The 22,658-nt window shown below is 44.2% G+C and overlaps 1 protein-coding gene and 19 non-coding genes across 20 annotated transcripts; all 20 read right to left on the minus strand.

Moving 5' to 3' along the window:
• Positions 1-157: 157 nt before the first annotated feature.
• ascc2 (activating signal cointegrator 1 complex subunit 2) lies at positions 158-7,799 on the minus strand. The gene is made up of 19 exons (XM_058636418.1): positions 7,663-7,799; positions 7,085-7,191; positions 6,824-6,982; positions 6,416-6,589; positions 6,180-6,309; positions 5,738-5,805; positions 5,516-5,629; positions 5,104-5,216; positions 4,947-5,021; positions 4,755-4,859; positions 4,594-4,662; positions 4,170-4,244; positions 3,407-3,653; positions 3,115-3,311; positions 2,896-3,015; positions 2,428-2,652; positions 2,207-2,291; positions 1,850-1,941; positions 158-1,098 (listed from the first exon to the last, which is right to left on the minus strand). The coding sequence occupies exons 2-19, from the start codon at positions 7,166-7,168 to the stop codon at positions 927-929; spliced, it is 2,304 nt and encodes a 767-aa protein (XP_058492401.1). The 5' UTR covers positions 7,169-7,191; positions 7,663-7,799; the 3' UTR covers positions 158-926.
• A 2,952-nt stretch (positions 7,800-10,751) lies between these two features.
• Positions 10,752-10,870, minus strand: LOC131464725 (5S ribosomal RNA). Its single transcript, XR_009241224.1, has one exon. It is a non-coding gene; the product is annotated as a 5S ribosomal RNA (ribosomal RNA).
• A 506-nt stretch (positions 10,871-11,376) lies between these two features.
• On the minus strand, positions 11,377-11,495 carry LOC131464736 (5S ribosomal RNA). The gene has a single exon (XR_009241234.1). It is a non-coding gene; the product is annotated as a 5S ribosomal RNA (ribosomal RNA).
• Positions 11,496-12,001: 506 nt separating this feature from the next.
• Positions 12,002-12,120, minus strand: LOC131464737 (5S ribosomal RNA). The gene has a single exon (XR_009241235.1). It is a non-coding gene; the product is annotated as a 5S ribosomal RNA (ribosomal RNA).
• Positions 12,121-12,626: 506 nt separating this feature from the next.
• Positions 12,627-12,745, minus strand: LOC131464738 (5S ribosomal RNA). The gene has a single exon (XR_009241236.1). It is a non-coding gene; the product is annotated as a 5S ribosomal RNA (ribosomal RNA).
• Positions 12,746-13,260: 515 nt separating this feature from the next.
• LOC131464739 (5S ribosomal RNA) lies at positions 13,261-13,379 on the minus strand. The gene has a single exon (XR_009241237.1). It is a non-coding gene; the product is annotated as a 5S ribosomal RNA (ribosomal RNA).
• A 515-nt stretch (positions 13,380-13,894) lies between these two features.
• Positions 13,895-14,013, minus strand: LOC131464741 (5S ribosomal RNA). The gene has a single exon (XR_009241238.1). It is a non-coding gene; the product is annotated as a 5S ribosomal RNA (ribosomal RNA).
• Positions 14,014-14,537: 524 nt separating this feature from the next.
• On the minus strand, positions 14,538-14,656 carry LOC131464742 (5S ribosomal RNA). The gene has a single exon (XR_009241239.1). It is a non-coding gene; the product is annotated as a 5S ribosomal RNA (ribosomal RNA).
• Positions 14,657-15,171: 515 nt separating this feature from the next.
• LOC131464743 (5S ribosomal RNA) lies at positions 15,172-15,290 on the minus strand. The gene has a single exon (XR_009241240.1). It is a non-coding gene; the product is annotated as a 5S ribosomal RNA (ribosomal RNA).
• A 506-nt stretch (positions 15,291-15,796) lies between these two features.
• LOC131464695 (5S ribosomal RNA) lies at positions 15,797-15,915 on the minus strand. Its single transcript, XR_009241196.1, has one exon. It is a non-coding gene; the product is annotated as a 5S ribosomal RNA (ribosomal RNA).
• Positions 15,916-16,428: 513 nt separating this feature from the next.
• Positions 16,429-16,547, minus strand: LOC131464745 (5S ribosomal RNA). The gene has a single exon (XR_009241242.1). It is a non-coding gene; the product is annotated as a 5S ribosomal RNA (ribosomal RNA).
• Positions 16,548-17,053: 506 nt separating this feature from the next.
• On the minus strand, positions 17,054-17,172 carry LOC131464746 (5S ribosomal RNA). Its single transcript, XR_009241243.1, has one exon. It is a non-coding gene; the product is annotated as a 5S ribosomal RNA (ribosomal RNA).
• Positions 17,173-17,696: 524 nt separating this feature from the next.
• On the minus strand, positions 17,697-17,815 carry LOC131464747 (5S ribosomal RNA). Its single transcript, XR_009241244.1, has one exon. It is a non-coding gene; the product is annotated as a 5S ribosomal RNA (ribosomal RNA).
• A 515-nt stretch (positions 17,816-18,330) lies between these two features.
• Positions 18,331-18,449, minus strand: LOC131464748 (5S ribosomal RNA). Its single transcript, XR_009241245.1, has one exon. It is a non-coding gene; the product is annotated as a 5S ribosomal RNA (ribosomal RNA).
• Positions 18,450-18,973: 524 nt separating this feature from the next.
• LOC131464749 (5S ribosomal RNA) lies at positions 18,974-19,092 on the minus strand. The gene has a single exon (XR_009241246.1). It is a non-coding gene; the product is annotated as a 5S ribosomal RNA (ribosomal RNA).
• A 515-nt stretch (positions 19,093-19,607) lies between these two features.
• On the minus strand, positions 19,608-19,726 carry LOC131464750 (5S ribosomal RNA). The gene has a single exon (XR_009241247.1). It is a non-coding gene; the product is annotated as a 5S ribosomal RNA (ribosomal RNA).
• A 524-nt stretch (positions 19,727-20,250) lies between these two features.
• On the minus strand, positions 20,251-20,369 carry LOC131464751 (5S ribosomal RNA). The gene has a single exon (XR_009241248.1). It is a non-coding gene; the product is annotated as a 5S ribosomal RNA (ribosomal RNA).
• A 515-nt stretch (positions 20,370-20,884) lies between these two features.
• Positions 20,885-21,003, minus strand: LOC131464752 (5S ribosomal RNA). Its single transcript, XR_009241249.1, has one exon. It is a non-coding gene; the product is annotated as a 5S ribosomal RNA (ribosomal RNA).
• A 524-nt stretch (positions 21,004-21,527) lies between these two features.
• LOC131464753 (5S ribosomal RNA) lies at positions 21,528-21,646 on the minus strand. Its single transcript, XR_009241250.1, has one exon. It is a non-coding gene; the product is annotated as a 5S ribosomal RNA (ribosomal RNA).
• Positions 21,647-22,161: 515 nt separating this feature from the next.
• On the minus strand, positions 22,162-22,280 carry LOC131464754 (5S ribosomal RNA). The gene has a single exon (XR_009241251.1). It is a non-coding gene; the product is annotated as a 5S ribosomal RNA (ribosomal RNA).
• Between the last annotated feature and the right edge of the window lie 378 nt (positions 22,281-22,658).

Here is a 22,658-nt window from a genome sequence, read left to right on the forward strand (position 1 = left end):
TGTCATGTAAGAATTATATTGCATTAATAGTTAATAGCCCTGCCCTAGATTTTTCGTTCACCTGTGATAAACATGTTTACTCCATACATAGCTGTGCAATTAGTCCTAATGAATACAACTTCAAACTATTGTATTGCCATAGGAAAAACACAAAACATGGTATTATTGTATTTATTTCAGGTTTTCTTGCTATGTGAAATCCAAAAACCAATTCCATGTGCTTCTTCTTTTTTTTTTTTAAATAAAATGCTCTGAACTGTTCAAAGAAAGTCGTTTGAAAGCATTTTCAAACATCACAGCATCACAGTCTCTTGAGTTTGATTCAGTGAAGGCTGGACAACCGTGATATGAACTGGATACCACTGTACTTACTGGATGGTCAACACATGCGTGCAGTCAAATGACTCATGCAAGCAGCTTTCACACAAGCTACTCGTGGGTATTAAAACAACACTAGTAGCAAGGCAGTTGTTGATGTCCAGACTCAAACACCAGGTTCGATTGTTCGATCAGGTACAGAAGAAACGGCAGTTTATGGGAAACCCTGGATGTCTCATCCCTTGTATTCCTACACGGACTATGTGAAAAACGTCTTTCAGTCTCTCTGGATCTTAATATACTCATTTGTTACTTAACAAAAATAAAATTCTGTCTCTGGTTCACACTCTCAACTTTGGTTATTAAGTGCTTTAAAAGAAGAAAAACGCCAAAAATCAAAAGCAGATGTTTAGAATCTCACTCACAATGAGTTGTTTGACAGCCTCTGATGACAAACATGCAGAACGTCGGTAAACGTCCCAACAGTTGCAGCTTTTCCTTCTGGAGCAAAGACCAACCTCACCACTGGAGTGTGATCAAAAGTCACAACCATCAAACAGCAACTCTTCATTCACACCTGTCTTGCTACCACCAGTCCTTCACACAGGTCAGGAAGGGATCATGCCTTTGTTCCTCTTGCGGTCAGCCATGGTTCTTCGGCTGTGGTTGGACACGCGGCTCTTGTTAGTCTCCTTCTTGCGTCGATCCAGGAATGTGTCAGGGGTTTGACCTCGGCCTTTGGGTTGGCCAACAACATTACTGGTACGCTCGGGTCGGAAACTGGAGGAAGATAAAGAAAAAGCAAGAGTTGTATTTTTTTTAAATGTAATATCCAAAAAACATCTAACATTAAAAATACAATTAAGTTCCTTCACACCAAGCCTACAGTTCCAAAATGTACCTATCCTATCAGCTTTGTCAATTTCTAGTGGGACTGTCAAATTATACATTCCTTCTTAATCATCATGATTAATTGCAGAAGTTCAATAGTTAATCACATTTTTAAATTATATTTTGCAATTCACAACAGTTTTTAACTCCATATTAACAAAGTAAAGTGACTTTTATTGGTGCATCTTGATTTGGAAGCAAATGAATGCAAAGAAAGTTACTTTATGAACTTGAGATTTATTGATTAATTCAAATCTAAAGAAGTGCAAAAAGCCAGAGGTAACTCATTGTCTACTACAGAAATGTTAATGCAACAGCATTTGTACTTTGCAGGAGTTCCAACTTAACTTTAGTCTTCTGATTCACTCAGACTGTTTATAAGGGTTGGGCGGATGAACAAAATAGACAACGGCGTTAACATGTTAATAGTCCAAAATGATACAGGCAGAGTGATTCTGTGTAGCACCGACCGACTAATTTTATCACAAACAACAGCTCTATTTTTAGTTAGTTACAATTGTTGAAAGAAAACTTTCAAACCTTTGATTCAAGATTTAGAGATTGAAACGCAACATAATAATGGCAGGTTCATGTTCAGGTGTAATATTTAGAGGAAAATGCCATGTAATCTGGTCTTTACCCTTTCCTTTGTTGCATGGCTGCTCTTCTAGCTTCAGCTCTTTCTCGCAGCAGAGCCGGGTCCTGCACAAATTGGTCCCTGTTTGTGTTGTTCTGAAATAAAAATGGATTTGCACACAAGTCAAAAAAAGAAGACAAATAACTACATTTTTACATATGTAATGTAGCATGACAGTGGCACAATTGCAAAATGTTCAGTTTCCAAATGAAATCAATTTACTTCTGATTACATTAGGATAAGTATGGAAGCATATATAGATTTTATTCAAACGGAGAATCAGGGGGTGTTAATACGTTTTGTTTTACAAAAAAAACAACTTAGAGAAATGTTTTCTGTGAAGTTGAATATTTCAAATACCTGTAAAGGTTCTTCCTCCTCTTCCTCTTCACTTTCTTCCTCTGCTTTGTTTCCTTTTCTCAGTACCTGTGGAATAGTGAAAGGCCTGCAGAGAACAGAACACATTAGCATACACCACAAGGACAACACAATCCAGAGTTAGAATCCCACCTGCTGTTTACAGTGGCCTTTAAAATTCTATTTCAAAAGTGACAGAAACCAACAAAGCAACAATGAATCACCTCCGGTTCAGTAAACTGTCTCCGTCCAGGTCATTAGCTCCCACTTGGTTCATGTCGTACGTGTCGTCATATTCGTCGTCGTAGTCGTCCAGGCCGTAGCTGGCGGCAGTTTCACCAGGTTCGATGACAACCTCATCTACCACCATCTCGTAGGCCTGATAACGAGCTCGCTGCTCTGCTATGTGACGCTTGTCGTCCAGCATCTCCTGAGTGTTTGGATCTTTCCTGCAGGAGTCAGAAAACATGAACAAATCACAAAGGAGGCAGTACCATGTGAACCCCCTACATAGCTTTAAATAATCAGAATGAGCACCATTATATTTTTATATTAATGATTTAATTAATGCTGTGTGTTAATGTATGTACTCTATGATGACAATAGCAGGAAGATTTGTAGGGGTCGTAAAGCTGTTTTTACACAGACAGTGTTGGTCTAGTTTTAAGGAGTAAATCCTGTGTGCGTTTTACCTCCTGCCCTTCCAGACACGGGACATGTCCACCTGGTCCCTGCGGAAGACGTCAAACTCATCGTCATCAAACACATTGGATCTGTTGGTCAGAACATTTGGAAGCTCCTCCTTCACTGGCCTGGAAAGATTAGGATAAAGGAAGATAAAATCACCTTTCTTGCAACAGGTGAGAGCCAGTGTATGAGCAATTTATGTAAAGCACAGAGTACTGTGTTACCTCGGCATGGCTCGGTCCAGTTTGTCCAGATTAGGGGCTAACCGGTCCTCCAGGATGTTGTTGATAACTAGCTCAGAGCTGTAGTTGTACTCCTGGAGACAGGCCAGCAGGAAACCTTCACCCAAATCAGGCAGCAGATCCCTGATACACGACAACAGAGATTCTAGCTCTGCTGTACTCAGTGGACACACCTCGCCCTGAGAACATACAACACAGGGGGGAAAAAAAAAAACACCAATTGGTTTTATTTTGTCGATAGTAAATGACTCGATGATATAATCACAGAACTCACGTTGTTTCCTTTTTGGGGAACATCCAACATGGCTTCTGCTCCCTTCACTCGCTCTCCTCCAGGTTCTTGGTCGTCCTGAGGTCTAAAGTCATCTACAAAGGCAGCAGTAGCTCCACCAACTGCTCCCTGATTGGTTGACAGCAATGAGGAGGCTTTAGGCCGGGTCTGGTTTTGTGATCTCTGTCGCCCCATGCTGTCCCAGACACTCTCCACCCCCTGGAGAAGGTAGGACGTCCTAGTCTCATCACTGATGAAACCCAGCAGTTCAGGAAGAAATCAAGTAACACCACAAACACTAGGGGGGGAAATATTTGTCTTCAGTAGCTCTCTATTGTAGTTTCTTTCTCCAGCACAAGGAAATACTTTCATGATACTCAAAGGTACAGGACTAACAGAGGTGAAAATACACAGTTTCTGCCTCTCAGAAAATCTGTTGTCACACTTCCAAAAGTAGAAAAACCTCAGAAGCAAAAATGCATATACACCACAAGAATAAAATGGACAATACTATTTGTTCACACATGTAAACGAGATTATTTGCTTTCTATAAAGTATTCTGTTTGATGGACCTGCTGATTTTTTGTAACTTTTTCTTTTAGATAAAATGTACAGAAAATACAAAGTACAGGTGCTGACATCATTTCTCAGCTTCGTGTTCACATGTATTATTGGGGGTAAGGGGGAGTATGGCAAATTTGCAGGATATTATCAGCTACAAAATCCTGTTTGTACAATGTTATAGTGGTAAAACTGATGAGGATACATGACTGGGATGGCCTGCTGCAGGAGACTGATGTCATCCGAGATGGGGAACTGTTCATCATAATCTGACAAGAACCTGTAACGACAATCAATTCATCAAACTAATTAAGGTTGTATACCTCATCTTCCCCTGACATATGGTTTTCGAGGTTGAGTAATAGACCATATATAAACCCCAAGCAGCCCCTGTACCTCTGTCTCATTCTCAAGCTATGCAAAGAAAAACACACAAACTAGTGTTTCATTACAACCTCCATGTCAAGAAAACCAAACTACTTTCATTAGTAAATGTTAAATGGGTACACTTTACTTAAATGATTTGATTACGAATAATAAAACTGTAACAAATGATACAGACATAAGAATTTATCGATTTAAGCGGTCACAGCCCTTTGGAAATCACAGCTCATAACAATGGGTCTCACCTTTTTTCTGGTAAAAAAGATGTGAAATGTTGTAAGAGTTCCTCTGCAAAAGTTTGCATGTTTTCTCTCCTGCAAGGCAACAAATATTAATGAAGTTAAAGCATGTATTCATGCACATCGTGGTAATCCTGATCCTAATGCTGAGAGTATGGACATCTCACCCCTCCAGTATGGGTTGTAGGCAGGTGTGGTGCAGCAGCAGGTGAGCCGTCTCCACCATTTTGCGACAGGAGTGGGACAACCTCTTCCACAAGTCATCCTGAAGTCTAGAAGAGGGTTATGTGAGATTATATTTATCATCATCACCAAGTGGCTGTGTGGGATCGGCATTTGTAGTCTAAGCAGATTCTCACCCTTTATCACCAAAGTTTCTCTTCCTCACTGCCTTCTCAAGGTCAGGCACAGCGGTCTCATAAAACGAGGTCAATCTGTCAGGAGGAAAAAACAAAGCTGTTATTTTACAGCGATGAGGAGGGCTGATCATAAGAGGTAGGTGGTGATGATGTCTACCTGCCGAGGAAGCCGTGTGAGTGGAAGGTGGTGCAGGCTGCAGGGAAGATGTCCATGAAGGCATGGATGGTGGAAGTTGAATCAGACAGGTACAAAATTATATCTAAAAGATCCTGCGCAAGAGAACAAAACAAAACCACTAAGTTATCAAGGAAACCAGCTGCATTTACTGTGTGTCTGAGAGCTACACAATTTTTTTATATTATACATCATGGATTTGAAGAATCCTAACCTTGAACTTGAATAACGTCAACCTTTTGATTGTATCATGTAGTAATGCACCATGTTTTTAATCTGTACTTAGTAAACAACAAACTGAAACTCGGTGTAAAAAAAAGAATACAGTTAAAAATCTAATTGCAATTACAAATATCTGTCAGGCAACATATTTTCCACAGACGGTTGAGCTGACCTGTTGGCTCATGGTCATAGCAGTGGACTGTTTGTGTGCATTCAGCTTCATCGGCTCTATGGCAGTGGCACCTTCACACTGAAGACCACACTTATCTAGGATTGAGTCAAACACCTGTTGATAGAGAAAATATAATGTACAAATTTACAACAAACTCATATGGAATGATAGATTGTGGCAAAAAGGTTTTTAAAAAAAACAAACAAAAAAAAACAATTGTACCTGTAATACAGTGGGCACAGTCTCACCCAGGTCACTGTAGTAAGATGGCTGCTGGGTAAAGATGTTGTCTAAAAGGACAGCATTATAAAAGTAAACAAAAAAAATAACATAAACAAGAAAAAACAGATGCAAAAACAACTAGGCAATCAGAGATGGCAGACTTCACCCCATGCATGCAACAAGCCCCTGTCGGCCTATAAGTGTAACAGACTCAGGCGTGTAACAGGCGCAACGGTAGAGCATCTGACTCCTAACTACATGTGTCACATAAATAACGGATTAATCAATTTATCAATTATTTTCTTTAAAAAGGTAAAACTAAGAGTGGTTAAAAAATATCAAAAGTCTCAATCAAAACATGGATTTGGAGAATCATTACAATTGCTCCCATGTGTGCACTGATAAGAAAGTGACTTAATAAGAGTTTTTATAAACAGCTCACCTATCATCTTATGCAGCAGCTGGCTGTTACCCTTTCCAAAGAGCACACACAGATCCAAAATTTTGGGAATGTCAAACAGGAAGTTCTCATAGATAATTTCTCCAAACACTGATGGGGTGAGAAAGTTTTCCTACACATAAAAACACACAAAAAGGCAACAAGTTTTATTGAATACCAAGATTTCAGAATTGTGCTACAAAACAATTCACCAGTTCACATTTGGGTCTAGAACATACCTTGGACTCTTTATGTGTAGCCATCCTCAAGAAAGTCAAGAAGACCATCCTGTGAATGGAACGCTGCATCTCAGCCACTGCCGGGGAGGAGGGCAAGGCAGTGAGGTCAAGGCTCCGTGGAGCATGACGAAGGTACGAGTCTAGGCAAGTTTGCAGGGACTCATCAAACACCACCTGGAGGAAAAGACAGACTAGGGCTTGTTGTCAATTGATCAACACTGGGCTTTTGATTTTTCTAGCTTCGAACAAAAGATAGATGAAAACAGATGTCTGAGTAGATTCTCATTTATCCAAGTCATCGTTATCCAAAACACATTGAGAACTGAATTGGATAAGAGGTGAAACATCTTCAAGAGAAACTTCCAGTTGCTACTGACCAAAAACATGCACATATCATTAGTCACTAACCTGGCACCAAAACTTATCATGGGGCAATGCAAGGAGCCACTCCAGGTCCTCAATGATGAATCTGGCAAATTCCAAAAACTCCTCCACCTCAGCTGGAGAGCCATCTTCTGGTGGAGGCTTGTAAGGCACAAAACAGTGGTCTTCCTTCCTGTCCGGGTGCTGATGTGGAACAGAAAGTGCAGGATGTGATTTTCATAAACTGGTCTTTGTTTGGGGCTTATGTTTGTGAACAGCAGACTGTTTTTGGTGGAGCCAACTCACCAGTGCAGGCAGTGTGCACTCTTTTCCAAAAGGGCCAGGCTCAGTCACCTGCTGTTCATCCAGTGGCACACGAGCACAGGCCATACCTACTCCTTCCCTACACTTATCTACAAAATCATATCAGAAAAAAGTGAGTGATGAAAATCTAAGAATCTTTTGAACATGTGACATGACACTGTCAAGTCAGTCTCATTTTATGTGTTTACAGGCTTTAAAGTATTATTAATGTAGAAGTGAAGGAGAGGGAAACACTCGGGACTCTAACCAAAACCTGCAGATACTTATAACAAACAACATGAGGCAGTTCAGTTGAAAACTTGCTTAGCAGTACGTTGGCTCAGTAAGAAGGCACATGCTAGTACAGATAGTAGTTGAATACGCTTCAATATCTAGGTTAGACTGAGGTCATTCAGTTGACGTGGTAATGTCTGGCGTTTCCAGCTGAGCTCACCTGTTCAACTGAGGCGACAGCACGTTATGAATGGCTAGAACGCGGCTAACGCTAAGCAGCCGGTGAGTTTATATGGTTAAAATAACCGCCCTCGTTAAAATGAAGCTGTGTAAATAAACATACTAACCTCCTAATGTGACCGTAAGCGACTCGTTCAAGCCATTTGATTTCAGTCGACGTAGCTGTACAAGGTTTCTGTTTCCAAACGTAATCACTTGTGAGTTATTGGGGAACGGAAGTGACACATGTAAAGGAAATGACGCATCCACAATGAAAGCCAGAGCTTGTTGTCTTTACCTCCCCACCGTGGGCGACAGACGGCAGAGCAGTATCGCTGTTGTTCCTCAACATAAATTGTATTATGTAAAAAAATATAAATAAATGTATAAATAATTACAGAAATAAATAAATGCGTAAATAAATACAGAAATAAATGCATGAATAAATGTATAAATAAATAAATGCATAAATAAAAGAAAAAAATAATAAAAAAAATAATAAATGAAAGAATAAATCAATGCTTTACATTTATTTCTACATTTCTGTTCACCTACATTTATTTATTTATTTCTGTGTCCATATGTTAATAATTAAAGTAATTAATACAGAAATAAATAAATAATGCATAAATAAATGTATAAATAATACAGAAATAAATAAATAAATGCATCAATAAATGAATGAATGAATAAATAAATGATTAAATGTATTCAAGAGTCAAGATTCTAAGTGTTTATTGTCATATGCACAGCAAAGAAACACGTTTCCCTGTACAATGAAATTCTTACTTTGCTGTCCACTCAAAAATACCAGCAAAAAGTAAACAAGAAATAGCATTAACAAAAAAAGCAGATAGATATATATAAAGAAAAAATAATAAATATAAAAAAATATATATATGTAAATATATGCCTATACAGGACAAATATATGCATTATATACAAGAGAACACACAGATCAGGGAACCCTAATTTGTGCAAGGTGGTGTGTTCATGTAACAGATGTAAAGTGGCAGTGACAGTTAAGATTTAAAGTGACAGGGATGTAAACAGATGACTTTAGTGTAGTCCGTTCAGCTATTGAGTATTCTGATGGCAGTGGGGTAGAAAGAGTTCTTAAAAACGGTCTTGTACCTCCGTCCTGAGGGCAGGGGTGTAAACAGTCCATGTTGTGGGTGGGTGTTGTCCTTTATGATGGTGGAAGCTCTCCTGTGGACTCTGCGGTGGTAGATGCTGTTCAGAGAGGGCAGTGGAGACCTGGTGATCCTCTCAGCTGTCTTTACCACTCTCTGCAGGCGTTTGCAGTCCCTGGCCATAGTGCTGCCGTACCATGCGGTGATGCAGTTGGTCAGGCTGCTCTCCACAACGCAGCTGTAGAAGTTGCTGAGGATCTTTGTAGACATGCCAAATTTCCTCAGCCTCCTCAGGAAATACAGTCGTTGTTGAGCTTTCTTGACCAGCTGTGTTGTGTTGGTGGTCCATGTGAAGTCCTCATTGATGTGTACCCTGAGGTACTTGAAGCTGCTCACCCACTCTACTTCAAGCTCCCCGTTAAACAGTGGTTGATGAGGTCTCCTCTCCTGCCTCATGTCCACCATCATCTCCTTCGTCTTGTCTGTGTTTAGGGTGAGGTTGTTGTCCTCGCACCATGACACCAGACTGGCAACCTCTGTCCTGTAGGCTGTTTCGTCCCCCGCAGTGATGTGTCCTATCACTGCAGTGTCGTCAGCAAACATCAGGATGGTGTTGTCCTTGTGGGAGGTGACACAGTCATGTGTGAACAGGGTGTAGACGCTACACACTGTTCACAGGGATGTGTCTTCAGCCCCATCCTCCACACTGTAGAAGATGGGGCACATCCCTGTGCAGTTCCAGTCTTTGTAATGATGCTAGCTTTTGTCCTATTGCCAATCCTGACAGACTGGGGTCTGCCAGTCAGGAAGTCAAGGAGCCAGTCGCAGAGGGTGGGGTGGAGACCACGTGTGGACAGTTTGTGGGTAAGTTTGTAGGTAATGACTTCTTGAACAAAAAACAGAAAGTTAGAAGCCGAAAACTATGCTGTCATCAGTCACAGACTCAAACAATGTTGTTCCACCTGCAAACTTCTCCCAAAAAATGTTTGTGTATGCAGCATGTAGTAGTCTGAAGTGACTTTTGACTGTGCTTGTGAAGAGAAGCCGTCTGTCGACGATGTGCAGATCTTTGTGTAGGATGAGGTTCCTGGCGATGAAAACTGTATGGCGTGCGATGGACAGCATGATGTTGATTGTTGTCTTGTTGATACCAGTTGTGCCATTAGTGATTCCAAATAGCCAAGTCCATTGCCAATCCACGGATGCCATTGTCCTTAGTTTACAGCGGCTGATGAGGAAGGTCCGGACACGATCGATGAAGACCTCGCAGATAGGACAAGTGAGAAACAGATGGTCAAAGGTCTCATTGTTCAAATTACAGACTGTGCAAACCCTCCCATAAACAGTTTTATTTATTTGATGCAGGATGACACACGTGAAAATGCGTCTGTGCCTTATTTTGAAGTCGGTATTTGTGGCTTGAGGGTGGGTGAAGGGACTTTTCATGTTTTTCCAGATTGACAAAATGTTATGAGCAGGAAAGCGCTTCTGCCAGTAGGACTCTGCTGTAGATTTTTGAGCTGTTTTCATGAGCAGTGTACTGTACCAAAACTAAGTATTAAGTTCAGACAGAGTTTTTGAGTCCGGGTGAGCACTTGTGCGAAAAACAAGGGCCTCATCCTGCATGCTTCCACTGGTCCTGTAAAAGGCTTGCTGCCAAAGGGGGGGGATTGCATCAGAGATTTTTTGACAGATCTGTTCAGTTAATTGTTTACTATGTCGTTCATTTATTCATTTAGTCTACTGACTATTTCATCCACGGTTATTTCCCCTTGACTATCAATTAATCCAGCTAAAGTGTGTAGCCCCTCCCGCGACAGAGGGCCGCCAGAGATTGGTCGACCAAGGTGTGTGATGTCAGGATTGTGAAAAAGAGGAAGCTGTAAGAGCTGATGTTTGCTCATTACCCATGTGAGGAGGTGGGGCCTGGCCAACCCCCAATCCTGCAGAACCTCTTTTGTGAAGGGTGATGGCTGCTCAGTTTGTGATCCAAATCTGCAAAAGATTTGGATTGTGAAACAAGACGCGCAGCAGCGGCGGCAGCAGCGGCGGCAGCAGCAACAGCACCCTGTGGTGGTTGCAAAAGCTTACAGCACCTGGTATTCCCAGGCGGTCTCCCATCCAAGTACTAACCAGGCCCGACCCTGCTTAGCTTCCGAGATCAGACGAGATCGGGCGTGTTCAGGGTGGTATGGCCGTAAGCGAAGGTCTCCCCAACAAACACTCTATATATACATGTGGATGCTACCCTCAACTCTTCACAGCGTAAAGCTATCTCTTATATAATCCCTTGAGCCTCAGTACACACGTGGGACACATTGGAAACAGTACACAAATACTGATTTTCAGTCACACTCTGTACATTTGCTGTCAACACTCTTAGTTTGGGCTTTTCAAACTAAATGACACATCCACTGATCACCTCATCATCATTCAGCTGCTAGTTAATGGGACACATGCACTTGGGAATTCTGCTTTTTCTCCCTGGTATGACTCCGAGTCAACTTCTTTTGCTGACTTTTACAATAGTGTCCTTTTAGACAACAGCTTAAGCCAGTAGCCATCCTACTACAGTGACATGGGTGACACCGTGCTGCCCACTGTGTTACACGTCAAATCATATGACCTGCAAAAGACTTGGATTGTGAAACAAGACAAGCGGCAGCAGCAGCAACAGCAGCAACAGCAGCGCCCTGTGGTGGTTGCAAAAGCTTACAGCACCTGGTATTCCCAGGCGGTCTCCCATCCAAGTACTAACCAGGCCCGACCCTGCTTAGCTTCCGAGATCAGACGAGATCGGGCGTGTTCAGGGTGGTATGGCCGTAAGCGAAGGTCTCCCCAACAAACACTCTATATATACATGTGGATGCTACCCTCAACTCTTCACAGCGTAAAGCTATCTCTTATATAATCCCTTGAGCCTCAGTACACACGTGGGACACATTGGAAACAGTACACAAATACTGATTTTCAGTCACACTCTGTACATTTGCTGTCAACACTCTTAGTTTGGGCTTTTCAAACTAAATGACACATCCACTGATCACCTCATCATCATTCAGCTGCTAGTTAATGGGACACATGCACTTGGGAATTCTGCTTTTTCTCCCTGGTATGACTCCGAGTCAACTTCTTTTGCTGACTTTTACAATAGTGTCCTTTTAGACAACAGCTTAAGCCAGTAGCCATCCTACTACAGTGACATGGGTGACACCGTGCTGCCCACTGTGTTACACGTCAAATCATATGACCTGCAAAAGACTTGGATTGTGAAACAAGACAAGTGGCAGCAGCAGCAACAGCAGCAACAGCAGCGCCCTGTGGTGGTTGCAAAAGCTTACAGCACCTGGTATTCCCAGGCGGTCTCCCATCCAAGTACTAACCAGGCCCGACCCTGCTTAGCTTCCGAGATCAGACGAGATCGGGCGTGTTCAGGGTGGTATGGCCGTAAGCGAAGGTCTCCCCAACAAACACTCTATATATACATGTGGATGCTACCCTCAACTCTTCACAGCGTAAAGCTATCTCTTATATAATCCCTTGAGCCTCAGTACACACGTGGGACACATTGGAAACAGTACACAAATACTGATTTTCAGTCACACTCTGTACATTTGCTGTCAACACTCTTAGTTTGGGCTTTTCAAACTAAATGACACATCCACTGATCACCTCATCATCATTCAGCTGCTAGTTAATGGGACACATGCACTTGGGAATTCTGCTTTTTCTCCCTGGTATGACTCCGAGTCAACTTCTTTTGCTGACTTTTACAATAGTGTCCTTTTAGACAACAGCTTAAGCCAGTAGCCATCCTACTACAGTGACATGGGTGACACCGTGCTGCCCACTGTGTTACACGTCAAATCATATGACCTGCAAAAGACTTGGATTGTGAAACAAGACAAGCGGCAGCAGCAGCAACAGCAGCAACAGCAGCGCCCTGTGGTGGTTGCAAAAGCTTACAGCACCTGGTATTCCCAGGCGGTCTCCCATCCAAGTACTAACCAGGCCCGACCCTGCTTAGCTTCCGAGATCAGACGAGATCGGGCGTGTTCAGGGTGGTATGGCCGTAAGCGAAGGTCTCCCCAACAAACACTCTATATATACATGTGGATGCTACCCTCAACTCTTCACAGCGTAAAGCTATCTCTTATATAATCCCTTGAGCCTCAGTACACACGTGGGACACATTGGAAACAGTACACAAATACTGATTTTCAGTCACACTCTGTACATTTGCTGTCAACACTCTTAGTTTGGGCTTTTCAAACTAAATGACACATCCACTGATCACCTCATCATCATTCAGCTGCTAGTTAATGGGACACATGCACTTGGGAATTCTGCTTTTTCTCCCTGGTATGACTCCGAGTCAACTTCTTTTGCTGACTTTTACAATAGTGTCCTTTTAGACAACAGCTTAAGCCAGTAGCCATCCTACTACAGTGACATGGGTGACACCGTGCTGCCCACTGTGTTACACGTCAAATCATATGACCTGCAAAAGACTTGGATTGTGAAACAAGACAAGCGGCAGCAGCAGCAACAGCAGCAACAGCAGCAACAGCAGCGCCCTGTGGTGGTTGCAAAAGCTTACAGCACCTGGTATTCCCAGGCGGTCTCCCATCCAAGTACTAACCAGGCCCGACCCTGCTTAGCTTCCGAGATCAGACGAGATCGGGCGTGTTCAGGGTGGTATGGCCGTAAGCGAAGGTCTCCCCAACAAACACTCTATATATACATGTGGATGCTACCCTCAACTCTTCACAGCGTAAAGCTATCTCTTATATAATCCCTTGAGCCTCAGTACACACGTGGGACACATTGGAAACAGTACACAAATACTGATTTTCAGTCACACTCTGTACATTTGCTGTCAACACTCTTAGTTTGGGCTTTTCAAACTAAATGACACATCCACTGATCACCTCATCATCATTCAGCTGCTAGTTAATGGGACACATGCACTTGGGAATTCTGCTTTTTCTCCCTGGTATGACTCCGAGTCAACTTCTTTTGCTGACTTTTACAATAGTGTCCTTTTAGACAACAGCTTAAGCCAGTAGCCATCCTACTACAGTGACATGGGTGACACCGTGCTGCCCACTGTGTTACACGTCAAATCATATGACCTGCAAAAGACTTGGATTGTGAAACAAGACAAGCGGCAGCAGCAGCAACAGCAGCAACAGCAGCAACAGCAGCGCCCTGTGGTGGTTGCAAAAGCTTACAGCACCTGGTATTCCCAGGCGGTCTCCCATCCAAGTACTAACCAGGCCCGACCCTGCTTAGCTTCCGAGATCAGACGAGATCGGGCGTGTTCAGGGTGGTATGGCCGTAAGCGAAGGTCTCCCCAACAAACACTCTATATATACATGTGGATGCTACCCTCAACTCTTCACAGCGTAAAGCTATCTCTTATATAATCCCTTGAGCCTCAGTACACACGTGGGACACATTGGAAACAGTACACAAATACTGATTTTCAGTCACACTCTGTACATTTGCTGTCAACACTCTTAGTTTGGGCTTTTCAAACTAAATGACACATCCACTGATCACCTCATCATCATTCAGCTGCTAGTTAATGGGACACATGCACTTGGGAATTCTGCTTTTTCTCCCTGGTATGACTCCGAGTCAACTTCTTTTGCTGACTTTTACAATAGTGTCCTTTTAGACAACAGCTTAAGCCAGTAGCCATCCTACTACAGTGACATGGGTGACACCGTGCTGCCCACTGTGTTACACGTCAAATCATATGACCTGCAAAAGACTTGGATTGTGAAACAAGACAAGCGGCAGCAGCAGCAGCAGCAGCAACAGCAGCAACAGCAGCAACAGCAGCGCCCTGTGGTGGTTGCAAAAGCTTACAGCACCTGGTATTCCCAGGCGGTCTCCCATCCAAGTACTAACCAGGCCCGACCCTGCTTAGCTTCCGAGATCAGACGAGATCGGGCGTGTTCAGGGTGGTATGGCCGTAAGCGAAGGTCTCCCCAACAAACACTCTATATATACATGTGGATGCTACCCTCAACTCTTCACAGCGTAAAGCTATCTCTTATATAATCCCTTGAGCCTCAGTACACACGTGGGACACATTGGAAACAGTACACAAATACTGATTTTCAGTCACACTTTGTACATTTGCTGTCAACACTCTTAGTTTGGGCTTTTCAAACTAAATGACACATCCACTGATCACCTCATCATCATTCAGCTGCTAGTTAATGGGACACATGCACTTGGGAATTCTGCTTTTTCTCCCTGGTATGACTCCGAGTCAACTTCTTTTGCTGACTTTTACAATAGTGTCCTTTTAGACAACAGCTTAAGCCAGTAGCCATCCTACTACAGTGACATGGGTGACACCGTGCTGCCCACTGTGTTACACGTCAAATCATATGACCTGCAAAAGACTTGGATTGTGAAACAAGACAAGCGGCAGCAGCAGCAACAGCAGCAACAGCAGCAACAGCAGCGCCCTGTGGTGGTTGCAAAAGCTTACAGCACCTGGTATTCCCAGGCGGTCTCCCATCCAAGTACTAACCAGGCCCGACCCTGCTTAGCTTCCGAGATCAGACGAGATCGGGCGTGTTCAGGGTGGTATGGCCGTAAGCGAAGGTCTCCCCAACAAACACTCTATATATACATGTGGATGCTACCCTCAACTCTTCACAGCGTAAAGCTATCTCTTATATAATCCCTTGAGCCTCAGTACACACGTGGGACACATTGGAAACAGTACACAAATACTGATTTTCAGTCACACTTTGTACATTTGCTCTCAACACTCTTAGTTTGGGCTTTTCAAACTAAATGACACATCCACTGATCACCTCATCATCATTCAGCTGCTAGTTAATGGGACACATGCACTTGGGAATTCTGCTTTTTCTCCCTGGTATGACTCCGAGTCAACTTCTTTTGCTGACTTTTACAATAGTGTCCTTTTAGACAACAGCTTAAGCCAGTAGCCATCCTACTACAGTGACATGGGTGACACCGTGCTGCCCACTGTGTTACACGTCAAATCATATGACCTGCAAAAGACTTGGATTGTGAAACAAGACAAGCGGCAGCAGCAGCAACAGCAGCAACAGCAGCGCCCTGTGGTGGTTGCAAAAGCTTACAGCACCTGGTATTCCCAGGCGGTCTCCCATCCAAGTACTAACCAGGCCCAACCCTGCTTAGCTTCCGAGATCAGACGAGATCGGGCGTGTTCAGGGTGGTATGGCCGTAAGCGAAGGTCTCCCCAACAAACACTCTATATATACATGTGGATGCTACCCTCAACTCTTCACAGCGTAAAGCTATCTCTTATATAATCCCTTGAGCCTCAGTACACACGTGGGACACATTGGAAACAGTACACAAATACTGATTTTCAGTCACACTGTACATTTGCTGTCAACACTCTTAGTTTGGGCTTTTCAAACTAAATGACACATCCACTGATCACCTCATCATCATTCAGCTGCTAGTTAATGGGACACATGCACTTGGGAATTCTGCTTTTTCTCCCTGGTATGACTCCGAGTCAACTTCTTTTGCTGACTTTTACAATAGTGTCCTTTTAGACAACAGCTTAAGCCAGTAGCCATCCTACTACAGTGACATGGGTGACACCGTGCTGCCCACTGTGTTACACGTCAAATCATATGACCTGCAAAAGACTTGGATTGTGAAACAAGACAAGCGGCAGCAGCAGCAACAGCAGCAACAGCAGCAACAGCAGCGCCCTGTGGTGGTTGCAAAAGCTTACAGCACCTGGTATTCCCAGGCGGTCTCCCATCCAAGTACTAACCAGGCCCGACCCTGCTTAGCTTCCGAGATCAGACGAGATCGGGCGTGTTCAGGGTGGTATGGCCGTAAGCGAAGGTCTCCCCAACAAACACTCTATATATACATGTGGATGCTACCCTCAACTCTTCACAGCGTAAAGCTATCTCTTATATAATCCCTTGAGCCTCAGTACACACGTGGGACACATTGGAAACAGTACACAAATACTGATTTTCAGTCACACTCTGTACATTTGCTGTCAACACTCTTAGTTTGGGCTTTTCAAACTAAATGACACATCCACTGATCACCTCATCATCATTCAGCTGCTAGTTAATGGGACACATGCACTTGGGAATTCTGCTTTTTCTCCCTGGTATGACTCCGAGTCAACTTCTTTTGCTGACTTTTACAATAGTGTCCTTTTAGACAACAGCTTAAGCCAGTAGCCATCCTACTACAGTGACATGGGTGACACCGTGCTGCCCACTGTGTTACACGTCAAATCATATGACCTGCAAAAGACTTGGATTGTGAAACAAGACAAGCGGCAGCAGCAGCAACAGCAGCAACAGCAGCGCCCTGTGGTGGTTGCAAAAGCTTACAGCACCTGGTATTCCCAGGCGGTCTCCCATCCAAGTACTAACCAGGCCCGACCCTGCTTAGCTTCCGAGATCAGACGAGATCGGGCGTGTTCAGGGTGGTATGGCCGTAAGCGAAGGTCTCCCCAACAAACACTCTATATATACATGTGGATGCTACCCTCAACTCTTCACAGCGTAAAGCTATCTCTTATATAATCCCTTGAGCCTCAGTACACACGTGGGACACATTGGAAACAGTACACAAATACTGATTTTCAGTCACACTTTGTACATTTGCTGTCAACACTCTTAGTTTGGGCTTTTCAAACTAAATGACACATCCACTGATCACCTCATCATCATTCAGCTGCTAGTTAATGGGACACATGCACTTGGGAATTCTGCTTTTTCTCCCTGGTATGACTCCGAGTCAACTTCTTTTGCTGACTTTTACAATAGTGTCCTTTTAGACAACAGCTTAAGCCAGTAGCCATCCTACTACAGTGACATGGGTGACACCGTGCTGCCCACTGTGTTACACGTCAAATCATATGACCTGCAAAAGACTTGGATTGTGAAACAAGACAAGCGGCAGCAGCAGCAGCAGCAGCAACAGCAGCAACAGCAGCAACAGCAGCGCCCTGTGGTGGTTGCAAAAGCTTACAGCACCTGGTATTCCCAGGCGGTCTCCCATCCAAGTACTAACCAGGCCCGACCCTGCTTAGCTTCCGAGATCAGACGAGATCGGGCGTGTTCAGGGTGGTATGGCCGTAAGCGAAGGTCTCCCCAACAAACACTCTATATATACATGTGGATGCTACCCTCAACTCTTCACAGCGTAAAGCTATCTCTTATATAATCCCTTGAGCCTCAGTACACACGTGGGACACATTGGAAACAGTACACAAATACTGATTTTCAGTCACACTTTGTACATTTGCTGTCAACACTCTTAGTTTGGGCTTTTCAAACTAAATGACACATCCACTGATCACCTCATCATCATTCAGCTGCTAGTTAATGGGACACATGCACTTGGGAATTCTGCTTTTTCTCCCTGGTATGACTCCGAGTCAACTTCTTTTGCTGACTTTTACAATAGTGTCCTTTTAGACAACAGCTTAAGCCAGTAGCCATCCTACTACAGTGACATGGGTGACACCGTGCTGCCCACTGTGTTACACGTCAAATCATATGACCTGCAAAAGACTTGGATTGTGAAACAAGACAAGCGGCAGCAGCAGCAGCAGCAGCAACAGCAGCAACAGCAGCGCCCTGTGGTGGTTGCAAAAGCTTACAGCACCTGGTATTCCCAGGCGGTCTCCCATCCAAGTACTAACCAGGCCCGACCCTGCTTAGCTTCCGAGATCAGACGAGATCGGGCGTGTTCAGGGTGGTATGGCCGTAAGCGAAGGTCTCCCCAACAAACACTCTATATATACATGTGGATGCTACCCTCAACTCTTCACAGCGTAAAGCTATCTCTTATATAATCCCTTGAGCCTCAGTACACACGTGGGACACATTGGAAACAGTACACAAATACTGATTTTCAGTCACACTTTGTACATTTGCTCTCAACACTCTTAGTTTGGGCTTTTCAAACTAAATGACACATCCACTGATCACCTCATCATCATTCAGCTGCTAGTTAATGGGACACATGCACTTGGGAATTCTGCTTTTTCTCCCTGGTATGACTCCGAGTCAACTTCTTTTGCTGACTTTTACAATAGTGTCCTTTTAGACAACAGCTTAAGCCAGTAGCCATCCTACTACAGTGACATGGGTGACACCGTGCTGCCCACTGTGTTACACGTCAAATCATATGACCTGCAAAAGACTTGGATTGTGAAACAAGACAAGCGGCAGCAGCAGCAGCAGCAGCAACAGCAGCAACAGCAGCAACAGCAGCGCCCTGTGGTGGTTGCAAAAGCTTACAGCACCTGGTATTCCCAGGCGGTCTCCCATCCAAGTACTAACCAGGCCCGACCCTGCTTAGCTTCCGAGATCAGACGAGATCGGGCGTGTTCAGGGTGGTATGGCCGTAAGCGAAGGTCTCCCCAACAAACACTCTATATATACATGTGGATGCTACCCTCAACTCTTCACAGCGTAAAGCTATCTCTTATATAATCCCTTGAGCCTCAGTACACACGTGGGACACATTGGAAACAGTACACAAATACTGATTTTCAGTCACACTTTGTACATTTGCTGTCAACACTCTTAGTTTGGGCTTTTCAAACTAAATGACACATCCACTGATCACCTCATCATCATTCAGCTGCTAGTTAATGGGACACATGCACTTGGGAATTCTGCTTTTTCTCCCTGGTATGACTCCGAGTCAACTTCTTTTGCTGACTTTTACAATAGTGTCCTTTTAGACAACAGCTTAAGCCAGTAGCCATCCTACTACAGTGACATGGGTGACACCGTGCTGCCCACTGTGTTACACGTCAAATCATATGACCTGCAAAAGACTTGGATTGTGAAACAAGACAAGCGGCAGCAGCAGCAGCAGCAGCAACAGCAGCAACAGCAGCGCCCTGTGGTGGTTGCAAAAGCTTACAGCACCTGGTATTCCCAGGCGGTCTCCCATCCAAGTACTAACCAGGCCCGACCCTGCTTAGCTTCCGAGATCAGACGAGATCGGGCGTGTTCAGGGTGGTATGGCCGTAAGCGAAGGTCTCCCCAACAAACACTCTATATATACATGTGGATGCTACCCTCAACTCTTCACAGCGTAAAGCTATCTCTTATATAATCCCTTGAGCCTCAGTACACACGTGGGACACATTGGAAACAGTACACAAATACTGATTTTCAGTCACACTTTGTACATTTGCTCTCAACACTCTTAGTTTGGGCTTTTCAAACTAAATGACACATCCACTGATCACCTCATCATCATTCAGCTGCTAGTTAATGGGACACATGCACTTGGGAATTCTGCTTTTTCTCCCTGGTATGACTCCGAGTCAACTTCTTTTGCTGACTTTTACAATAGTGTCCTTTTAGACAACAGCTTAAGCCAGTAGCCATCCTACTACAGTGACATGGGTGACACCGTGCTGCCCACTGTGTTACACGTCAAATCATATGACCTGCAAAAGACTTGGATTGTGAAACAAGACAAGCGGCAGCAGCAGCAGCAGCAGCAACAGCAGCAACAGCAGCAACAGCAGCGCCCTGTGGTGGTTGCAAAAGCTTACAGCACCTGGTATTCCCAGGCGGTCTCCCATCCAAGTACTAACCAGGCCCGACCCTGCTTAGCTTCCGAGATCAGACGAGATCGGGCGTGTTCAGGGTGGTATGGCCGTAAGCGAAGGTCTCCCCAACAAACACTCTATATATACATGTGGATGCTACCCTCAACTCTTCACAGCGTAAAGCTATCTCTTATATAATCCCTTGAGCCTCAGTACACACGTGGGACACATTGGAAACAGTACACAAATACTGATTTTCAGTCACACTTTGTACATTTGCTGTCAACACTCTTAGTTTGGGCTTTTCAAACTAAATGACACATCCACTGATCACCTCATCATCATTCAGCTGCTAGTTAATGGGACACATGCACTTGGGAATTCTGCTTTTTCTCCCTGGTATGACTCCGAGTCAACTTCTTTTGCTGACTTTTACAATAGTGTCCTTTTAGACAACAGCTTAAGCCAGTAGCCATCCTACTACAGTGACATGGGTGACACCGTGCTGCCCACTGTGTTACACGTCAAATCATATGACCTGCAAAAGACTTGGATTGTGAAACAAGACAAGCGGCAGCAGCAGCAACAGCAGCAACAGCAGCAACAGCAGCGCCCTGTGGTGGTTGCAAAAGCTTACAGCACCTGGTATTCCCAGGCGGTCTCCCATCCAAGTACTAACCAGGCCCGACCCTGCTTAGCTTCCGAGATCAGACGAGATCGGGCGTGTTCAGGGTGGTATGGCCGTAAGCGAAGGTCTCCCCAACAAACACTCTATATATACATGTGGATGCTACCCTCAACTCTTCACAGCGTAAAGCTATCTCTTATATAATCCCTTGAGCCTCAGTACACACGTGGGACACATTGGAAACAGTACACAAATACTGATTTTCAGTCACACTTTGTACATTTGCTCTCAACACTCTTAGTTTGGGCTTTTCAAACTAAATGACACATCCACTGATCACCTCATCATCATTCAGCTGCTAGTTAATGGGACACATGCACTTGGGAATTCTGCTTTTTCTCCCTGGTATGACTCCGAGTCAACTTCTTTTGCTGACTTTTACAATAGTGTCCTTTTAGACAACAGCTTAAGCCAGTAGCCATCCTACTACAGTGACATGGGTGACACCGTGCTGCCCACTGTGTTACACGTCAAATCATATGACCTGCAAAAGACTTGGATTGTGAAACAAGACAAGCGGCAGCAGCAGCAGCAGCAGCAACAGCAGCAACAGCAGCAACAGCAGCGCCCTGTGGTGGTTGCAAAAGCTTACAGCACCTGGTATTCCCAGGCGGTCTCCCATCCAAGTACTAACCAGGCCCGACCCTGCTTAGCTTCCGAGATCAGACGAGATCGGGCGTGTTCAGGGTGGTATGGCCGTAAGCGAAGGTCTCCCCAACAAACACTCTATATATACATGTGGATGCTACCCTCAACTCTTCACAGCGTAAAGCTATCTCTTATATAATCCCTTGAGCCTCAGTACACACGTGGGACACATTGGAAACAGTACACAAATACTGATTTTCAGTCACACTTTGTACATTTGCTGTCAACACTCTTAGTTTGGGCTTTTCAAACTAAATGACACATCCACTGATCACCTCATCATCATTCAGCTGCTAGTTAATGGGACACATGCACTTGGGAATTCTGCTTTTTCTCCCTGGTATGACTCCGAGTCAACTTCTTTTGCTGACTTTTACAATAGTGTCCTTTTAGACAACAGCTTAAGCCAGTAGCCATCCTACTACAGTGACATGGGTGACACCGTGCTGCCCACTGTGTTACACGTCAAATCATATGACCTGCAAAAGACTTGGATTGTGAAACAAGACAAGCGGCAGCAGCAGCAACAGCAGCAACAGCAGCAACAGCAGCGCCCTGTGGTGGTTGCAAAAGCTTACAGCACCTGGTATTCCCAGGCGGTCTCCCATCCAAGTACTAACCAGGCCCGACCCTGCTTAGCTTCCGAGATCAGACGAGATCGGGCGTGTTCAGGGTGGTATGGCCGTAAGCGAAGGTCTCCCCAACAAACACTCTATATATACATGTGGATGCTACCCTCAACTCTTCACAGCGTAAAGCTATCTCTTATATAATCCCTTGAGCCTCAGTACACACGTGGGACACATTGGAAACAGTACACAAATACTGATTTTCAGTCACACTTTGTACATTTGCTCTCAACACTCTTAGTTTGGGCTTTTCAAACTAAATGACACATCCACTGATCACCTCATCATCATTCAGCTGCTAGTTAATGGGACACATGCACTTGGGAATTCTGCTTTTTCTCCCTGGTATGACTCCGAGTCAACTTCTTTTGCTGACTTTTACAATAGTGTCCTTTTAGACAACAGCTTAAGCCAGTAGCCATCCTACTACAGTGACATG

Source organism: Solea solea, chromosome 8 (assembly GCF_958295425.1).
Source record: "Solea solea chromosome 8, fSolSol10.1, whole genome shotgun sequence".
Classification (NCBI taxonomy): domain Eukaryota; kingdom Metazoa; phylum Chordata; class Actinopteri; order Pleuronectiformes; family Soleidae; genus Solea; species Solea solea.